The sequence below is a fragment of the Tupaia chinensis genome, unplaced genomic scaffold (assembly GCF_000334495.1).
Source record: "Tupaia chinensis unplaced genomic scaffold, TupChi_1.0 Scaffold000251_1, whole genome shotgun sequence".
In the NCBI taxonomy this organism is placed as follows: Eukaryota; Metazoa; Chordata; class Mammalia; order Scandentia; family Tupaiidae; genus Tupaia; species Tupaia belangeri.
Genome location: NW_006159731.1, coordinates 1174278 through 1189786, shown reverse-complemented (window position 1 = coordinate 1189786; position 15509 = coordinate 1174278). Strand labels below are relative to the sequence as shown.

The window sequence follows — 15509 nt, the reverse complement described above, 5'->3', positions numbered from 1 at the left end:
TTCTATTTTCTCCTCCATGTACCCTAACATCTGTATTTCATAATATACTCAGAGTATTAAAAAAAAAAACTGAACACTTCTAAGTACATGAGATCACCTTTAAAAATTTTTGTTTTTCATCTCATATTGTTTCTTTGTGTGTGACAGTTTTTATACCTATGTGGCAGACATTATTTTGCTATATGACCTTAATGCCTGCTTGCAAGTTCCAAATCAAATGTTATGTGCTCTTTGCATTCCTAAAGCTATGTAGGCCAGTGTCATAGGTATTTCACGTGTTGGTTTATACGTCCCACAATATCGGTGCCTCAGTGAAACCATGAACAAGTTACTAGCTGTAACTTGTTTTGAGTAGCCCCCCCCCCACCCTGTTGTCTGAAAATAACTGCCGCTTAGTTGTGATCAGCTGGAAAATTCCTACAGAAGTTTGAATTTGACTTTTTAATGAGCTCAAGGTTATCATCTCTGGTATTTCCTTGAATATTTCCTTTTCTTTTCAATGTAGAAAAATCACCATTCTCTAGTTTATAGACTTAACAAAATAGTTATTAAAGTTAGCATAGTTTTGTTTTGAGTCTTTCTTCCATGCATGAGGAAGACCAAGCAAGTGTACCTTCAGCAGGGTTCCAACCTTGCCATTCACCCCCAGCCTTCAGCCAGCTTGAGTCGTGCTGGCATGCCTGGCCCGTGTCCGCAGGGAGGTCTCTGGAACTGGGAGCCTTCCTAGGTGAGATCTTGCAGAGCATTGCGTTTTACTGCTGCGCCACCTTCTGGCTCCTAGCCCGATAGTATTTGTTTAAATTGTTACTTCTCCCAGTGTACAGATTACTTCAGCTGCTTCCTTATGAACTAGGTTTTTAAATATATTCATATTTTCTGACTATGTGTTTGTGTGCACATGTACATATGAGTATATCATATATTTTGAAATTAGTGATTTTTTGAGCATGGAGAATTGATTCTCAAAAGTTCCTAGTTTAGGTATATCTCATTCTTGTGACTCCACATTATTTTGTAAAGTGAAGGTTGAAATGTTTGTACCAGGTAATTTTGCCCTCTAGATGCAGAATTGTTCTGACTGCTTTGTCATGGAATTGTTGTTCTGTGGAAGTACAACTTTAATCATTTAAGTTTTGAAATATTCATTTGGGATCATAGAAGATATAATGATAGCTAAGTTTCACCTGACTTATTAAAAATTCATTTAGCTCCTTTCAGAAAAGGAGCATACATGCCAGATTTGATCTATATTTCTGTTGATATGAATTATTGGAAATCCTGGGATAAAAAGTAATAAGAGATCCTCCTAAATATTTGTCTGTTACATAGTTGAGTGAATTAGGGTGATGGAATTAGAAACAATGCAGTCTTCATAAATGTATTTTGAAATAATGTCACCTTATTTCTTTAATGTCTTAGGACTGTCTGGGAGCAAAAGTATTAATATTATCAGTAAACCTGCACTTCTAAATAAAACCTTTCTTTTTTTAAAGGCATTATTAAGCTTATGTTACTAGACAGTATTCAGTACTATCCACTTTATACGTTCGACAGCGCAAGGAGAAGTTTTGAAATCCATATGCAGTTTTTTTCTAACACATATTATCCATGAACTTTTTGAAGACCCCTTTGTACTGCTGAACTCGTAAAAATTTGTGCCTCAATTCTATCTTTCCACCGTTTTTGAAGTCCTCTTATACAGTAGCATGCAGTTCACAATACTCTCATACCTTGCTTAAACCATCTGAGGTTTTTAACAGTTATCTTTTGGCTACATGTTCATTGGAAGTATGCAGTAGAACGATCCTGCTCTTTTTGTTCTTGGAAATTACTACTTGTAAGTAATCTCTCATTCTTCATGTTTTCTCCCTCTGTTTTAGTCGCGACATGGAAAATAAAGAAACACTCAAAGGGTTGCACAAGATGGACGATCGCCCAGAGGAACGCATGATCAGGGAGAAACTGAAGGCAACCTGTATGCCAGCCTGGAAGCATGAGTGGTTGGAAAGGCGAAATCGGAGAGGCCCTGTGGTGAGTGGCTGCGCAGCATGGGAAACATGGAAAATTAAACCTAAGTAGATCCTCTTGGAAGACTTCTTCCCTTCTTCATTTTAAACTCAGTGGCTTTATTTTTCTAGTATTCTGGCCCACGTAGAACAAATCATAATTAAAATTGCTCAGTAAGCAACTTAACCTAGGAACTTAACTATTTGGTGGAGGACTCAATGCCTAAACCAACACTGCCCTCTAATGTCAGTATCTAAAATCCTTTTACTGGAGTTTTATACCATATCATTTCTTTCTAATATGAAGAAAAAAAGCGAGGAATCACATTTCCATTTTATTTTTAATGGTTTCTTTATTTTTTTAAAGATTTATTTATTTTTAATTTTACTTATTATCATTATTCTTCAATTTTGACCAGAGAGAAATAGATGGAGAGAAAGGGAGCATGAGAAAACAAGCCACCAGGTCCGGGACTTGAACCGTGGTCGGCCATGTGTGAGTCAGTGCCTCAACCACTGTGCCACTTGCCAGCCCCTTACTGGTTTATTTTTAAGATAGGATCAAAGGATCTTAAGTCTAGAAATCTTCTAGGAAAGCAGAAAAAATTAAATAGACCCATGAAATTTAAGATTTAAAATATGTGGGGGAGTTGGTAGAAGAAAACCTAAATTCCTAAATAGGAAAGACAGGGATCCCCTCTCCTTCTCTTCTGAAGTTGTAGGTCTTCAGGAAAGTCGTGACGCATTGTCGCGTAGAAAAATACATCACAACCTTCCCAATGACCTAATATATCATTACGAAATGTGCTTCTTCATTTTTACAAAAGAAGAATTAGATCCCTATTGTTAGTGTCCTAGCATCCATCAGGACCAGCAAGTTTTTGTTTATTTTGTTCTTTTTAAACAGAGATGGCAACTTAAGATTCATCTATTCGTCTAAACTACAGCCCTGCCAGTTGATCATTGAGCCTTTCACTCATCCCATGTGTCTACTTAAGTTTAAATTAACTAAATGTTAATAAAGTAAATGCTTAGGTCCTCCATCACACTGGGCATGTTTCAAATGCTCAGTAATGGCTAATGGCGACCTGTGGGGCAGTACAGCTACCGATGGTTCCCATCACCTCAGGTTCAGGCTGGCACTGATGAGTCTCTTAAGTAAGTCATTAACCCTGAGTCTTTGTGCAGCTCTTATCACGGAGCTGCAGTCTGTTACACATAATCTCCCCACTGGTTCTAATTCTAACCCACGGAGCTATGCAGAGTAAATCTACTGGTTCCTTTCCATGCCCATGTTTTTTCGCTACCAGTGCTCCTCACTCCTTTCCTTTCTAGCTTTTTTTTTTTTTTCTTTTGGAGAGGTTTTTGCTATAGGGCGCATGCGCTCGCCAGACAGACAGAGATAGAGAGACAGAAAGCGAGAAATCACCCCCCCGGGGGGGATGACCATGCCACAGTCCCTTCTCCTCCATTCTCCTCTCGGGATCTTGGGTACGCACACACACGCGCCCGGTGTGAGTTTAAGCCACCAGGTCCAGGACTCGAACCATGGTCGACTACGTGGGAGTCCAGTGACATAGCCATTACGCTAACTGCTGGTCCCTCTAGCTAAGCTTTTCTATTTCTTTTCTATTTCTTCCACTTCTTCCTCACATGAGGAAATATGGTGGAAACTACCTTAGTATACCTTTAAGGTATACTACCTTATTTACTTCAGAGGATGAGAATGAAGAATCAAGGATTTATCTGAGAGAAGAAGAGCTTATTTGAAATCTCCCGTAAGTAGCAATTAAAAGGTCATATTTCCTCTCAATTAACATAAAGAACTTTTTTTTTTTTTTTTTTTTTTGGAGAGGTTTTTGCTATAGGGCATGTGCTCTCACCAGAAAGTGAGAGACAGACAGAAAGCAAGAAATGACCTCCCAGGGGGAATAACCATGCCGCAGTTCTTCTCCTCCATTTTCCTCTCAGGATGTTGGGCATGCACGCACACGCACCTGGCATGAGTTTAAGCCACTAGGTCCGAGACTTGAACCACAGTCGACTACATGGGAGTCCAGCAACATAGCCATTACGCCATCTGCTGGTCCCAACATAAAGAACTTGTAAACAATTAAAATCTTCCAAACTTTGAACGTGGTACTCTCTGAGCTCCTTGAACTGGGGGTAGTCAGACAGAGCCTAAATGTTATGAGAATACCATGGAGCAGAAATCACAACTTTAAAAGTCAACCATTTATCCTTTATTACATATAAACTAAGAATACCCATTTTTTTTTTCTTTTTCAATATGCTATAGGATGCATGTACTCTCTGGAGAGAGTGATCAGTTGGAGGGGGTGTGAGAAAGCACCCCCCAAGGGGACAACAACACCAAAAATCCATTTTCTGCATTCTCCCCTTAGGATTTTGGGCACACATGCACACACACTGGGTGTTCTTCAATCCACCAGGTCTGGGACTCAAACCATGTAGTTGGCCATATGGGATCCAACTGCTTTAACCACCATGCCATTAGCTGGCCTAAAATATTTATTTTTTCTAAGACAAATTTTATTTATTCTCACCTCCACTTACGTAAGTACCATGTCTGTATATAGGATGGGCATGAGGAGAGGTGTGTGGGATAAGGTACATAGCACAAGGTCCTTATATGGTGACTACATTACCCTGCTTTCTACAATTCCCAGATTGCATATTATTTTTACAAAGTGTCCTGGCTACTCGGAAGGTCTGATTGTTGTTCCACAAGTGGAAAATTCCACACATAACCTCATGTGAAGGATCGCAGCCAAATGCTGCATACAAAAATATTGGATAAAAGTACCTTCAGCCTATGCATGTAAGATATCTATGAAATGTAAATGAATTTCATGTTTACATTTGGGCCAAGATATTTTATGTATGTATATTTATGTCACACACGCACACACACATATGCACACATATGCACATATACATATACTAATATTCCAAAATCCAAACAAGATTTCAAAATCTGAAACACTTCTCATCCTAAGCATTTCAAATAAGGAATATGCAACCGGTAGCAAGACTTACAAACTGCATTTCTGGTCCAGAGATTGGTCTTTGAACTTACATTTCCAGACTGTGCATTATAGGATAACATTGTAAAAAGAGCAACAGTAGCAAAATAGTTCATATTTATGGAACTATTTGAGCACCTAAAATAATGCTCAGTGGGCCAGCAAGTGGCATGGAGGTTAAGGCACTGGATCCCACATGGCCTGCTGTGCAATTCAAGTCCTAGACCCAGTAACTTGAGAAATCCACTGTGTGTGAGCATGTGTGTATGCCCAAGTCCTAAGAAGAGACCGAAGGAGAAAGTGAGTAGCTTTCTCACTTTCTCTCTCTTCTTTTTTTCTCTCTCTGAAAGTGCACATGCCCTGTAGCAGGAAGTAAATATATACATTAAATATATAAGCATATATACACACATATGTATATATTTATGCGCTGTATTGTTTTCAAAGTTCTCTGTTTTTTCAGAACAAAAGATTTTGAGGGACCAGCAGTTAGCGTAATGGCTATGTCACTGGACTCCCACGTAGTCGACCACAGTTCGAGTCCCGGACCCAGTGGCTCAAACTCACGCCAGGCGCATGTGTGTGCGTGCCCAAGATCCCGAGAGGAGAATGGAGGAGAAGGGATTGCGGCATGGCCATCCCCCCTGGGGGGTGATTTCTCGCTTTCTGTCTCTCTGTCTCACTCTGTCTGTCTGGCGAGCGCACGCGCCCTATAGCAAAAACCTCTCCAGAAAAAAAAAAAAAAAGATTTTGAAAACATCTTCAGTATAGTTGAATAAATTAATTGTAGAAGTTACAAGTGCTTATTTTTCACATATGCTTACTAACCTTCAGTTGTTGATATTGAATAATAAATGAGTCAGAGCATATAATAACATAATGCCATTTCTAAAATTTTGTACAATGCATTTTAACTAGTGATAAACTAAGTAACTGAAATTTGTGTAAGTAAAAATTATGTTTGACATTAATGGCTTAAAGTAATACCAAATGAAGGTTGATATAGTGTCCTGTATCTTTGTATATTTCATTTGCTATCTGTGATGTCCAAATTTACTTTCATATTTTTAAGTAATTGAAATATTGCAATACTTTTCATTCAGGTGGTAAAACCAATCCCTGTTAAAGGAGACAGCTCTGAAATGAATAACTTGGCAGCTGAGCCTCAGGGAGAGGGCCAGGCCAGTGCCTGTTCACCAGCCCCCAAAGGCCGACGCAGCCCGTCTCCTGGCAGCTCCCCATCAGGCCGCACAGTGAAATCGGAATCTCCAGGAGTGAGGAGGAAAAGAGTTTCGCCCGTGCCTGTAAGTTGATGTTTCAATACGTATGTTAATGCCTGTAACTTTTAGACTTACTTAGAGCACAAAAAAGATTAGCCAGCCATGAATTCTCAAAGTATGATCTACAGACCTGTTTGCAAAGGCATTCTGAGCCCTTTCTTGAGATCCATTAGATGAATACTAATGTAATAAAACCGAGATATTGTTTGACTTTGGCTGCATTGACATTTGCAATGGTGGGTAAAGCTCCTGGTTTGCCTTCTTCACCCAAGTCAAAGCTAAAACAATAGAAATTTTATATTTCTTTGCTACCAAGTATTGGTCATTATAGAAAACACAACCAGTTTCACTTAACAAAGATGATGCCTAACGAAGAAATAGAGACTAATTTTATTAAATCTTGATACTATTAAATACACATCTTTATTTTTTTAAAGAATCATTTAACTTTATTTATTTATTTATTTATTTATTTAATTTATATTTGACCAGAGAGGGACAAAGTGAGAAAGAGATAGCAAGAGGGAAAGTGAGAAAGCAAGCCACCAGGTCCAGGACTTGAACCATGGTCAGCCATGTGGGAGTCCAGTGCCCTGGCCACCTGCTGGCCCCTAAATACACATCTTTTAATGTTATTTGTGATGAAATGAGAGGTAAGCATAACCACATTTGCTGCATTCCACAATACAAGAGTCGTCTCAAGGAAAAGATAAACTAGCCTTTTTTTTTTTTTTTTAATAGAACAACATTATTATTTGAAAGGCTAGCAACCTATGATTGTTTACACTTATGTATTTGGCAGACATTTTCCTTAAGATGAATTGAGACTACTGTCACTTTAGGAAAACAACCAGTGTTTTTCTCACCAGTGATGAAATATGAGATACCAAAGTGAAAATCGGAATTTTAGAAAACTCACATTCACTACTGTGAGCTTGATAGCTTCCTAGTACTTACATTTTTTTAAATGAGATGGGAGATATTAAATGTGATTTTTTCAAAAATATCATATATGATGTGTGACTATTTGGGAGATCTGAGTAGCTTAGTGTACCATTATTTTCCACATGACCAGTGCACAATGGTGCAAAATCATCACAAATAAAAGATCCATTGAAAGTATAAGATATAACATCTAGACTTTAATAAAGTACCAGTAGAAAAAGTTTGTTGATGTGATTTTAGATTCCATATTACAGCTGCCATTGAGAAACCACTTTTGGGGGACCAGCAGATGGCATAATGGTTACATTGCTGGATTCCCACATAGTTGACCACAGTTCAAGTCTTAGACTCAGTGGCTTAAAGCTCATGCCAGGCACTTGTGTGTTCATGCCCAAGATCCCAAGAGGAGAATGGAGGTGGGATTATGCCGTGGCCATCCCTCCAGGAGGTGATTTCTCGCTTTCTGTCTCTCTGACTCTCCAGTGAACCCACAGCAAAAATCTCTCTTTTAAAAAAAAATGTTTTTTGAGTTTAGTGTAATCATATTTTTTTCTTTTATTTCTTTTTATTCATGATCGAGCACACGCATGAGAGAGAGAAAGCACCCCTTATAAGGAATGGTCATATAGCAATCCCTTCTCCATTTCTCCCTCCTTTTTGGAATTTTGAGCACATACACACACACACATAAGCCCAACATGTTTGTTGAGCCTCCACATCTGGGACTTAAACCAGATAGTCAGCTATTTGGGATCCAGCTGCTTTAAACACCACGCCATGTGCTGTCCCCAAAGTTACATTTTAAGTAAAAGTTTTCATAGTAAAACTCAGGATACTGACAGTTTTTGTTGGCTCTGTGTTAACACACGTTTAAATTACCTATTAATCTTTTTAAACTTGAAACAGTAATACATGAACTAATAATGTATTAGTTCATGAATCTGCAGGTTAGACAAGGAGGGGTGGCTTAACTCTGCTCCCATGGCATCTGCTAAAGCTGGAGTATCCAAGACTCGTGATCTGTTTTGTCAGATGGGATGCTGGCTCAGTTGTGGCTTTGCGCATCTCTTCCTTAGTTTGGTTGCAACAGGAAGTATTTCAGAAGGGCAAGTCCCAGCAAGCATGCTCTTCTTAAACCTCCACTTGCATCATGTTTGTTCATATGTTATTACCCAAAGCCAATTACCCAAGATGCCCAAACCTGGAATCAGTGTGACAGTGTGATAACAGACTATACAAGTATATAAATACCGGGAAGTATGGTTGATGTGGGCCATCAGAGTAAAAGTCTACTGCAAGTGTAAACAGAATTGCATCCCCCCAGTAAAAAAAAGAACTCGTTTAGGGCCAGTAGGTGGCATAGTAGTTACAGCACTGGACTCCCACATGGTCTGTGATTCAAGTGCCAAACCTGGCAGCTTGAAACACACTGCACATGTGTGTATATGTGTCCAAAATCCTAAGAGGAAAATAGAGAAGAAGGGATTGCAAATGGCCATCCCCCTGGGGGTGATTTCTCACTTTCTGTCTCTCTGTCTCTATCTCTCCAGCAAGCGCACATGCTCTATGGCAAAAATCTGAAAAAAAAAAAAAGTACTCATTTTCAACTTATGTACTAAACAAACTTAAACTTACCTCTGTCATAATCTATTTAACAAATTACACACTGGGACCAGCAGATGGCATAGTGGTTACGTCACTGGACTCCCACATGGCCGACCGTGGTTGAGTCTTGGATTCAGTGGGTTGAAACTCACACCAGGCACATGTGCATGCATGCCTAAAATACCAAGAGTAGAATGGAGGAGAAGTGACTGAGGTGTGACCTTCTCCCCTAGAGGGTGATTTCTTGCTTTCTGACTCTGTCTTTCTCTGTCAAGCCAAGCACACACATCCTATACCAAAAATCTCTCTTCAAAAAAAAGAAAGAAAAAAAAGTACATACTAATGGACATTTAAAGCATAACTCAGCAATGTTGTGAATTTGTTCCAGACTACTATAATAAAGCAAATAACAAAATGAAGCGAATCACACGAATTTTTTGGTTTCCCATTACATATAGAACTTATGCTTATACTATGCTATTGTCTGTTAAGTGTGTAATAACATTTTATATTTTTTAAAACATAATGTATATACCTTAATTAGAAAATATTTGATTATTAAAAAATGCTAGTGATCATCTGAGCCTTCAGTGGCTTACAGTATTTTTGCTGGTAGAGGGTCTTGACTTGGTTGATGGCGCGACTGATTGGGATGGTGGTTGCTGATGGCTGGATGGCTGTGACAGTTTCTTAAAATAAGATAACAATGAAGTTTGCCTCATTGATTGACTCTTCCTTTCATAACATTTCTTTGTTGCCTGGAATGCTATTTATAGCATTTTACCCACAGTACATCTTATTTCAAAACTGAAATCGCCCTCACAAACCCTGCCACTGCTTTATCAAATATGTTTAAGTAATGTCCTAAGTACCTCATTGTCATTTCAACAGTGTTCACAGGGATCTTTTCCAGGAGTAGATTCCATCTCAAGAAAACATTTTATTTGCTTATCCATAAGAAGCAGTTTTTCTTTTTTTCTTTTTTTTTTTTTTTAGAGGTTTTTGCGATAGGGCGCGTGCACTCGCCAGACAGAGAGAGACAGAGAGACAGAAAGCAAGAAATTACCTCCCAGGGGGGATGACCATGCCGCAATCCCTTCTCCTCCATTCTCCTCTCAGGATCTTGGGCACACATGCACACGCGCCCAGCGTGAATTGAAGCTACTGGGTCCGGGACTCGAACTACAGTCGGCTACATGGGAGTCCAACGACATAGCCATTACGCTAACTGCTGGTTCCCACATTTTATATTCTACTGGTAGTGGAAGAATGTTTTAGTTGCTTCATGTTCTCACCAACGTTTTTTATCTTCAACTACTCAGTAAGAGAGATATCTAAAATAACTGGCGTTTTCACTGGGCAGTGATAGAAAGGCCAGGTCCTAGGCAAATCAGTACAGTGTGGTGAGAGTAGTATATGACGGTACTTCAGAAAGCTCATGGAAAATTGGAATTAAAGTATGGATTTATTTTGGTACCAAAATTTTTGAAATCCATGCATTTTTTTTTTCATGATACACACTATGAACTTTGAATAATCTTCATATCTTGCCCTCACCAAAAAAAGTGTTCACCAGTCTCAAGTAAGCTGCTCGAATCAAAAAAGTCCCTGCCAAGTACTTAAGAGGGAATTCTGTGGCAGTGTGTGTAGATTACCGGTTACAAAAAGTTGTAAGTAGAACGTAGAAATTTGATGTTTCATTTTTACCACTAGTGATAGTCATTTTGCCTGCTAATAATGTGTGCTTGTGCTCATTTTTATTTGGCTTTATGTAATACTTTTCAAAGAATTTAGTGTCCGTAGATTAATTTAGCAATTCATAGTAAAACTTTACCACATGATTGTCTGTCTTAGATAAAGGTTCATCATCAATTACTGGGCAGATTTTAAAAGTTCACCAGAAATGAGTGTGTCAGACAAAAGCATTTTGCTTAGCATTGTTTCATTGGATTTTACATATTGTGACATTTTTTCAGAATATAATCTGCCACATGGCTGTCCTGACTTTCACTGGATAATAATTTCATGCTGGGAAAACTTACCTAATAAAAAATAATGTCGTGAAGTTTCAGAGTGGCAGAATCACACCACCCCGAAGAGCTCCTTCACCAGATGGCTTCTCACCATATAGCCCTGAGGAGACGAACCGCCGTGTGAACAAAGTGATGCGGGCCAGGCTGTACTTACTGCAGCAGATCGGCCCCAACTCTTTCTTGATTGGAGGAGACAGCCCAGACAATAAGTACCGGGTGTTTATTGGGCCTCAGGTAGGATTGCTCACCATTCTATGATTTCTTAGTATCTGGTCCTAACCTACATGTTAGTTTTAGTTAACTCTTATGTTCTCAAATTGAGATACACTAATTCCATCTGATAAACTAAAATGAGTTAAACTAATTTAACTTACTAAAGTGAATTAAATGTATTTTAGGCTAAACATTTTTCTTTAATGTACTTATCAGATTGTTTTACTATAACTTAATATACCTTGGAATACAGACTTGTTCCATGTAATGAATTCATTGAAAATAGATTAATTCATGGAAATAACTGTAGATTTTTCTTATATTGGGGAGAATTAAAAATATGAATTAATACTTTAGTATAACAAACTTGGGATTATTAAAAAAAAGTGATAAGCTTAGAAGTTATAGTAAGAATGTAAGTTTGTTAACCCATGGGTTTTTTTTATTTTTTTAACCTTTCAGAACTGCAGCTGTGGGCGTGGAACATTTTGTATTCACCTGTTATTTGTTATGCTCCGGGTGTTTCAACTAGAACCTTCAGACCCAATGTTATGGAGAAAAACTTTAAAGAATTTTGAGGTAAAAATCTTATAAATGCTTTAGAGTGAAACTGTCAGCAAATTATTATGATATGTTTCGTGAAATTTTTCCACATTTAAGTAGACAGTGATCATTTTGAAGGTGTGAAGGTACATAGAAATTATTTGGTGCCTGTAAATATTTCTCTTAGGATGTTTTGACGAAGTTTTTCTTCTAGACTGTAAAAAGCAGTAAACACTGATCTGTTCAAACATCCTTGGTAAACTGTATATGTCCTTATTTTTGAAGCTGTAAGTTAGCTTTATGATTTATGCAAATAAAAGTGAGTAATTCAGCCTTTAGGATTCTTCACATGTATAATTATGGCACAAATATCATTGTTACTGTCTTTTTCCAATGTTAGGTTGAAAGTTTGTTCCAGAAATATCACAGTAGGCGTAGCTCAAGAATCAAAGCTCCATCTCGTAACACCATCCAGAAGTTTGTTTCACGCATGTCAAATTCCCATACATTGTCATCATCTAGTACTTCTACTTCTAGTTCAGAAAACAGGTTAGTACTTTTTAAGGAATTAAAAGCATTAATCTAGTGTTACTTTTTAATTTAAGGGGTAATTTTTTTGATGTCTACTTGTTAAGTTGCTCTAAAATTACTCAATTGTTGATTCTTGGCTTTCAAGTTAAAAATCAATGATAAAAAAATGCTAATGGTCATTGGACATTTTGTTCTAAAACCTACAGCATTTGAAAAAGGCACATTGGGGACCAGCAGATGGCATGCATAATAGTCATGTTGCTAGACTTCCACGTGGCCAACCATGGTTTGCATCCCAGACCTGGAGACTTGAAACTCAATGCTGGGTGTGTGCGTGCATGCCCAAAATCTTGAGAGGAGAATGGAGGAGGAGGGATTGCGGTGTGGTCATCCCCCCTGGGGGGTGGTTTCTCGCTTTCTGTCTCTCTGTCTCTCTCTCTCTGTGTCTCTCTAGAGACTACACACTCTATAGCTAAAATATCTCTTAAAAAAAAAGGAAAGGCACATTAATATAATAAATGTCCATTTCATAAGAAAAGTTAGGTGGCAGATACAAAACATTAAAGTAGCTACTGTTTATCATGACTTCGTGCCAAACATTTGATGTGTTGTATCATTCTCTTCCTAAGACAACCTCATTAGGTATGTTTTATCACTGTTTTACAGATAATGAAGCTGAGGCAGTGTATAATAGAAGGAAATGTCTGCAGTGCTTTTTATAAATAAATCAGAATAAGGCAAAGTGGTTTTCCAAAATCACTTTCAAATACTGGATTTTAAATTGTGTAACATTACTACTTCTTTCATAGATATTTCCAGAGAATCCTCATTACAGGCTATTTTACCTATGAGAACATAAGCACGCTCTATTAAATAGATGGATTAATCAGTTGCATTTTTAAAAGTACAGTAACTATTAATCATAGTTATTACTTCAGATCTACAGTGCTTCTCAACCTTTTTCATTGCCTAATTGCTAATAGGAATGAACATATAAGCCTGAAAGATCTCAAATGTAGCCCAAAATGATGGAGGTGAAACTTTTTTCCAATCTGTAGTATTATCATCATAATTCATGTAAATATTTTTCTATCCCACTATATTACTTTATTGGTTGTAATGTAAAAGTGGGATTTTAAAATTGCTCCAGAAAGATAGTCTCACGAAGCTACCTCCAGTATTTTCCCAAGGCGCACCAGTTTGAGAAGCACTGGTCTAAGAGGTTAAGTTCCATCTTCATCCCATCAGTCTTTTAAGTTTTATAACTGCTTCAAAAATCATGAAGAATAAGGGCCCAGGAAAAAGAAGAGAGGTTTTTTTTTAATTTGTGGGGAAAGTAAATGTTTGAATATTCTTAATTTTAAATGAAATGATTTTGGAATCCTAGAGTTTTGCAAGTTGTTTAAGATATTGAGCAGTTTTCCAGTTTACATGCTCACTGATAATCACACAGCTCATTTGAGCACTGGCAGAACCAGAACCCAGGTGCCTTGACTTCTGGCTCAGACCTCTATTTCCTCTCTCTTGTCTCTTCTAGTCAATAAATAAAGCTTCTAAATCAAGCTTTTTTTTTTCCTCAAGGCTTCTGACCCAGGCTTACGGAAGAGTCTCTCTTTTTCAATTGACCTTTTTGTAGGTTTTCATTTAGTAGAAAAGTAACAAATGGTTAAGCCAGGTAACTAAAGTTAAAATAGGAAGTGTTTCTCTAAGATAAAAAGAAACCTTCCAAATATGGACTGACCACAGTTTGGGAGAGCTGTTGATTTATTTGGATTGGTATATTCATGGAAGAGAAACACAAAATACAGTCTCCGTAGACAGAGATAATACTATATAGGTAGATTTTTGTTTCATGTGATCATTTTTTTATGTAAAAACTGAAATAAAAAGGACACATAAAGGAAATTTATTTGGCAATGTGATTACATAAAACTTCAAATCATATTTTAAAAATCACGAAAACAGAATTAGGATAGATTGAAAATACTTGCCAAAAATTATTAACTAAAGCATGTCCTCCCAAAAAATAAGAACTGCAAGCAGGAGTCTAAGATTTTAATAAATGGACCAAGGTCATGAAGAGAATATTCACAAAACAATTTCAAGGGGTTAGCAACGTGAAAGCTGTTCCATCAACCTAGTAACTAAAGAAATGCTCGTTTTAAAAAAGACACTAGTTTTGTTTTTTGGGTTTTTTTGAGAAAAGATACTAGTTTTCATTTACATAATTATTGGAGACTTTTGTAACAAGATTATTCAGTTCTTATAAAGACATACTTCATTGATAAAGTGATAACAGCTTTTCTGGGAAAAAAGTAATGTGGTTTTTTAAATACTACATTTGTCAATCTTGTAAATATTACTTTTCTTTTCAAGAAAAAATTTTAATCTGAGAAATGCACAGGCCTTATATATATGACTCTTTTTCATAGATATTGTGGTTAAAAAAAAATTGGGGACAATTTAAATATCCAACAGCAACTGATCAGTTTAATTAATCCATGTCCTTGTCATGAATGTCTCATGCAGCCATTAAAATGATACATTTGCCTTGCCTGTCAGTGAGATGGATAAGCCCGTGTTATTTATAGACTTGGCAGTTAAGGCAAAATTTGGATATCATGTTATCATGTCTGAAGGGAAAAAATAAAATCACATGAAAGACTGAAGACAAAATTCCGGATGTAGTGTAAGCACCCTTAGCTTCCATGAACAGATGAATGGATAAACAAGATGTGTATACACACTGTGGAATACTATGCAGCCTTAAGAGGGAAGGGAATTCTGACACATGATTCATGCTACAACATGAATCAGTCTTGAGGACACTATGCTCAGTGAAGTAAGCCAGTCACAAAAAGACAAATACTGTTTGATTCCACTTTTGTGAGGCATTTAGTCAAAGTCAAAGAGACAGAAAGTAGTGTGGTGGTTGCCAGAGGCTTGGAGAAGGGGAGAATTTGTTTATGGATATAGAGTTTTAGTTTTATAAGTTGAAATGAATTCTGGAGCTGGCTCTGCAGTATAGCAGTAGTGTGCTGCTTAAGAGAAGTCGGATCCCACGTGGCAGCTGAGGTTCCAGTCCCCAGCCTGGTCAGCCTGAAACGCTGGGCACATGTGCAAGTGTCCAGGACCCGACAGGCTGGAAGACTAGAGGAAGAGGATCATGGTGTGACCAGATCCTACAGAGGGCTCTTCTCTGTTTCTATTTTTATTTTTTTCCTTTCTCTCTCACTCTCTTTGGCTTGTGTTCTCGTTCTCTCTCTCTCTCTCTCTCTCTCTCTCTCTCTCTCTCTCCCTCTCTCT

General features: G+C 37.7%; 1 protein-coding gene across 1 annotated transcript in view; it reads left to right on the top strand.

The window, feature by feature from the left end:
- The first annotated feature begins 1866 nt into the window (after nucleotides 1-1866).
- The window catches only part of MAP3K1 (mitogen-activated protein kinase kinase kinase 1), a 39052-nt gene continuing 25409 nt past the window's right edge, over nucleotides 1867-15509 (top strand). The window contains exons 1-5 of the mRNA XM_014587987.2: nucleotides 1867-2031; nucleotides 6157-6357; nucleotides 10950-11150; nucleotides 11592-11708; nucleotides 12073-12221. Coding sequence (XP_014443473.1) covers nucleotides 1888-2031; nucleotides 6157-6357; nucleotides 10950-11150; nucleotides 11592-11708; nucleotides 12073-12221 — 812 coding nt within the window. The 5' untranslated portion in view covers nucleotides 1867-1887. The remainder of the gene's footprint in view (nucleotides 2032-6156; nucleotides 6358-10949; nucleotides 11151-11591; nucleotides 11709-12072; nucleotides 12222-15509) is intronic.